The 6,000-nt window shown below is 39.7% G+C and overlaps 1 protein-coding gene across 1 annotated transcript in view; it reads right to left on the minus strand.

Annotated features, from left to right (window-relative positions):
- The window catches only part of LOC128051717 (hepatitis A virus cellular receptor 1-like), a 28,940-nt gene extending 23,180 nt beyond the window's left edge, over nt 1-5,760 (minus strand). The window contains exons 1-2 of the mRNA XM_052644355.1: nt 5,715-5,760; nt 2,410-2,739 (exon numbers count right to left, since the gene is read on the minus strand). Of these exons, the coding sequence (XP_052500315.1) occupies nt 2,410-2,739; nt 5,715-5,760 (376 nt within the window). The remainder of the gene's footprint in view (nt 1-2,409; nt 2,740-5,714) is intronic.
- Between the last annotated feature and the right edge of the window lie 240 nt (nt 5,761-6,000).

The raw sequence follows: 6,000 nt of genomic DNA on the forward strand, positions 1-6,000 counted from the left end.
AGGAAGAGCCTGAACAGAAGGTTGAAAAGTAAGTTCATCCTGTCAAAAGTGCAAGAAAACTTAAACAAAGAATTGGATTGGAGGCAGAGAGTCACTTTGGTTCAGTTACGGACTGTTTTCCCTCTGGACAGGACAGTGAATTTGTAAATATTCATCTATTAAAGATTTCTGAGCACTACAAAATTTCCCTAGTTTCCTTCTATGTCATTTAAAAATATATTCAGCTAGACCCATCATGGGAGAAGGCAATGGAACCCCACTCCAGTATTCTTGCTTGGAAAATCCCATGGATGGAGGAGCCTGGTGGGCTGCAGTCCATCGGGTCGCAAAGTCAGACACGACTGAGCAGCTTCACTTTCACTTTTCACTTTCATGGATTGGAGAAGGAAATGGCAAGCCACTCTGGTGTTCTTGCCTAGAGAATCCCAGGGACAGAAGAGCCTGGTAGGCTGCCATCTCTGGGGTCGCACAGAGTCAGACACAACTGAAGCAACTTAGCAGCAGCAGACCCATCATATAATATCACAACTCCAAAATGATCTCTTCACAAGCTGTCTCTTTTCCACGTGTCTCTATGGCCAGTCTCTCTTGGCTTCCATTAATTGACTCTTAGAGGCAGTTTCCTTAGAGCCAGCATTTTCTACATCAGAATTGACCTTATTTCGCTTGACTTCATCAAGGATACAAACAAACTACAAAGTTGGGAGACAGCAATATCAAGTTCATTTAAAGAAAAAAAGAGACATAACTTATGTAGGCCTGGGTATTGGGTTCTGTGTCGTGGGAAAACATTCATTAGGAGAGGACCAGAAACCAAGAAATCCTGAAGAATCTTGTCCTTTCATTAAGAAGTAAGAAAAAGTAGGATGTCTATATCAAGATGGAAAAATGTAAACTTCCCTGTTTTTTTTATTTCACAAAATTCTTAAAAGCTACCAATGAACATTTATGGAGATGTAAATGTTTTCATATTGCCATAAGCCCATTTTAATTTTTCCAGTAGTCATGTATGGATGTGTATGTTAGACTATAAAGAAAGCTGAGCACCAAAGAATTGATGCTTTTGAACTGTGGTGTTGGAGAAGACTCTTGAGAGTCCCTTGGACTGCAAGAAGATCCCACCAGTCCATTCTGAAGGAGATCAGCCCTGGGATTTCTTTGGAAGGAATGATGCTAAAGCTGAAACTCCAGTACTTTGGCCACCTCATGCAAAGAGTTGACTCATTGGAAAAAACTCTGATGCTGGAAGGGATTGGGGGCAGGAGGAAAAGGGGACAACTGAGGATGAGATGGCTGAATGGCATCACTGACTCGATGGACATGAGACTGAGTGAACTCCGGGAGTTGGTGATGGACAGGAAGGCCTGGCGTGCTGCGATTCATGGAGTTGCAGAGTCAGACCCAACTGAGCAACTGAACTGAACTGAACTGAAAGCCAAATTAAAAAGCAGAGATATTACTTTGCCAAGAAAGGTCCGTCTAGTCAAGTCTATGGTTTTTCCAGTGGTTATGTAGGGATGTGAGAGTTGGACGGTGAAGAAAGCTGAGCGCTGAAGAATTGATGTTTTTGAACTGTGGTGCTGGAGAAGACTCTTGCAAGTCCGTTGGACTGCAAGGAGATCCAACCAGTCCATCCTAAAGGAAATCAGTTCTGGGTGTTCATTGGAAGGACTGATGTTGAGGCTGAAACTCCAATACTTTGGTCATCTCATGAGAAGAGTTGACTCATTGGAAAAGACCCTGATGCTGGGAGGGATTGGGGGCAGGAGGAGAAGGGGACGACAGAGGATGAGATGGCTGGATGGCATCACCGACTCGATGCTTATGAATTTGGGTGAAGTCCGGGAGTTGGTGATGGACACGGAGGCCTGGTGTGCTGTGATTCATGGAGTCACAAAGAGTCAGAAATGACTGAGCAACTGAACTGAACTGAACTGAAAGCCAAATTATACAAATACTTGACCAGATGTTATATTACCTATTTTATACGTGTGAAATTCTCTATAAGTCCTAAAATGTAAAGGACATTTCAAAATTCTCTAAGAATAATCTCAGAGGAAAGGGCAGTTCTTTAAGTGGAATAAATTCAGCTCCATAAAAATGTTCACTATATCTTAATGTGGAACAGTGAATGCTTTTTCATTAATCAATTAGCACTCCTAAAGCACTGCCTTAGAAGATATTTTGCTGACTGGGAAGTTCCTCTAGCCTATGGTCTTAAATCAAGGTTAGTGTTCACACTTCATTCTACACAAATACAAGTTATCCTATGAAGAGTTATTAGAAAACAAGATTATAGGAGCCTCTTCTTTCCCTATTCAAGGAAAAAGAGGTTAATATCAAACAGAAACCGCTTTATCTAGAGAAACTCACAGCAAGTGATCAAAGTAAGTAGGAAGACAAGCTCACCTGACTTTATAGTCAACTTTATGATGTTTTCTTCATCATTGAAAAGCCATTTTTTAATACGGCAACAATACAAGCCACTGTCAGAAAGGACTGCACTCTCTATGGTCAAAGAAACATCCCTTTTACCAGTATCTCCCTTGAGCTTATAACGTTCATTCTTCTGTTCAGTGACTTTGTATCCATCAGTACTGATAACGGTATTTCTGCAGTCTATCCAAGAACATTTCCCTCGGCCCCAGCATATGGATGTGACTTTTCCTTCATAGAAGCAGGGTAGCGTGACAGACTGACCCACCACTCCAATCACTTGTCGGTAAGACGTTACACCATCTGTAAATAAAGAGAAACCAGAGCATGAGGTCTCAATATTTTAACTTTACTTTCATTTTTTTCTTTATATAGCTTATTTGGTTTGAAATCATCTAACATCTTGAGTTTTTAAAACTTAGTATAAGCATTTTTCTACGTTCACATATTCTTTAGCAGCGTTATCATTTACTAGATATATTTCTAGATGAAACATCATATAAATTTTTTCTGTATTCAGAATTACTTCCTAATAGGATAGATTTCTGAGAGAAAGTTTTATGATAAAGGGAAGAAATATGTTCAGTCTCTTTTAATAAGACCAAATTTCTCTCCAAAAGGTTTGAAATAAATGCCATTACAGTAATACATGAATATGTGTGTATTTCTTTCTATTTTTGACATGTATCTGCTTTTTAAATAGGTAATACATACATATAGCTTTTATTCTCCCCTGATTGTCACTGTCTCAGTTGAAATCCCTTTTAAAAACTCTTTTGCATTTTTAGTTTTGATTTTAAGTCTTTATTTCAAGTTTGTAAATAGCTCTTTCAAATTATTATTTTTAAAAAAATTTTATTTTTACTTTCTTTTGCGTTACAATACTGTATTGCTTTTGCCATACATTGACATGAATCAGCCACGGGTGTACATGAGTTCCCAATCCTGAACCTCCCTCCCACCTCCCAACTCTTTCAAATTAAATCACCTCATAACCCTGCACTTAATTAAATTAAAAACAAAAAAGCAGAGTTAAAGTTTTACGTACAGCATCATTGGTTAGAAGGCAAAGCCTTGTAAGCTGTTTAGAAATCAGTTCTTAGGAAAATGAGTTTATAATACTTTCAGGAGAAACTGAGGCTTATCATGGGCTTAAGGATCAACCAGATGAATTCAAGCAAGGATCCTTCTTGAGCAATGTACAATGAAGCAGAGTCCACTTAGCCAGGTGAAACCAAAAAATTGGAGAATATTCAGTCAAATACTAAATGTTGCCTCTTAAAAAACAGACAAACAAGCAAAAACACCTCTCTTCTGAGTCAGTGGCTTAAAAATCCCTACATTGTCAAATGCATTCTGAGTGGTCCGTAAAAGAATCTGAGACTCAATGACTAATCATAGGGCTGGGCTGTAAGTCTGGGAAATGCTCTGGGAATAAAACACTCATTGATACATAAAATAAGAGTCTAGTTTTTTCTTTGGAATTCTGGGAACAGTTAATTTTGCTTAGTATCATTTTTGGATTACAAAGGTAATACAGGCTAACTATAAAAATTTGTTCTAGAAGTATAATTTTTAAAAATACTTTTCCTTTCATCTGCTGATGGACATCTAGGTTGTTTCCATGTCCTGGCTATTATAAACAGTGCTGCGATGAACACTGGGGTACATTGTTTCCATGTCCTGGCTATTATAAACAGTGCTGCGATGAACACTGGGGTACATTTGTCTCTTTCTATTCTGGTTTCCTTGGTGTGTATGCCCAGCAGTGGGATTCCTGGGTCATAAGGCAGTTCTATTTGCAATTTTTTAAGGAATCTCCACACTGTTCTCCATAGTGGCTGTACTAGTTTGCATTCCCACCAACAGCGTAGGAGGGTTCCCTTTTCTCCACACCCTCTCCAGCATTTATTGCTTGCAGATTTTTGGATCGCAGACATTCTGACTGGTGTGAAGTGGTACCTCATTGTGGTTTTGATTTGCATTTCTCTGATAATGAGTGATGTTGAGCATCTTTTCATGTGTTTGTTAGCCATCCGTATGTCTTCTTTGGAGAAATGTCTATTTAGTTCTTTGGCCCATTTTTTGATTGGGTCCTTTATTTTTCTGGAATCAGTTCTGATGAGATGGATGAAACTGGAGCCGATTATACAGAGTGAAGTAAGCCAGAAAGAAAAACACCAATACAGTATACTAACACATATATATGGAATTTAGAAAGATGGCAATGATGACCCTGTATGCAAGACAGCAAAAAAGACACAGATGTGTATAGCGGACTTTTGGACTCAGAGGGAGAGGGAGAGGGTGGGATGATTTGGGAGAATGGCATTGAAACATGTATACTATCATGTAAGAATCAAATCACCAGTCTATGTCCGATGCAGGATACAGCATGCTTGGGCCTGGTACACGGTGATGACCCAGAGAGATGTTATGGGGAGGGAGGTGGGAGAGGGGTTCATGTTTGGGAACGCATGTACACCCGTGGTGGATTCATATCAATGTATGGCAAAACCAATACAGTATTGTAAAGTAAAATAAAGTAAAAAAAAAAAAAAAAAAAAAAACTTTTCCTCAGATTCCCAACTCTAGAGATTGTTTTAAAATTTAGGATATGCATCTTCCTAAATTTCCCCCGTCTCATAGAATATTTTTAATTAAAATACTTTATTTATTAAAAAAAATTTTTGGCCACACGGCATGGTCTGTGGGACCTTAGTTACGCATTCAGGGATGGAACCCCTGCACCCTGCATTGGAAACACAAAGTCTTAATAACTGGAAAAGCAGAGAATTTAAAATATTTTCTTTTTAACAGAAATAGTTGCACACAGTTGAAACACATCAAAAAGCACAGAATGGCAGAGTAAAGGACTCTTTCCTTGCCCCCTCATCCCCATTTCTTCTCCTCATCCCCTTCTACCCTCTGATAACAGCTGTCACTGTTTCCCACCTACACATGAGCAGTGCGTGCATATCCACCATCTACCTAACCACCCCTCCATTTTTGCTGTTGTTGTTGTTGTTGTTTAAATACAAGCAGTGGCATAAACCACACTGTACAGCATCATGCCTTGTAACCCACTCACAGTATTTGTAATTCTTAGCATTTAAGCAGTTTCTTTGGCTGAAGGCTTCAGCCTAGTTCTTTGTTCATTTGTTGACCCCATTACCTTCTGACAAAACCCTAGCACACCTACCCTGCCTCATCACTCACACAGCCCCTACACTCCCCCATCCTCAGGCTTCCAAAGCACAGCCCACCTGTTCACTTACCTGGCAGAAGGAGTAGGAAGCCCAGGATGGCTACCCAAGGATGCATGACGCTGTCGTCCTGAAGGAAAGGGAAAGCAAACTAGTTGGTGTGTCCCCCAACCTTATAGTATCAGAATCAAAACAGGTAGGTGATGTTCTGGGGGCTCCCAGAAAGGATTAGCCAGAGGCAAAGTGATAAAGAAGTGATTTATTAGAATAGAATGCTTGTGAGGCATCAGATCCAGCAGATGAGTGTCGTGCTACCCCAGGTATTCAGTGAGTTACATTTTTATCATCAAAGGAGGAT

This window comes from Budorcas taxicolor, chromosome 7 (assembly GCF_023091745.1).
Source record: "Budorcas taxicolor isolate Tak-1 chromosome 7, Takin1.1, whole genome shotgun sequence".
Classification (NCBI taxonomy): domain Eukaryota; kingdom Metazoa; phylum Chordata; class Mammalia; order Artiodactyla; family Bovidae; genus Budorcas; species Budorcas taxicolor.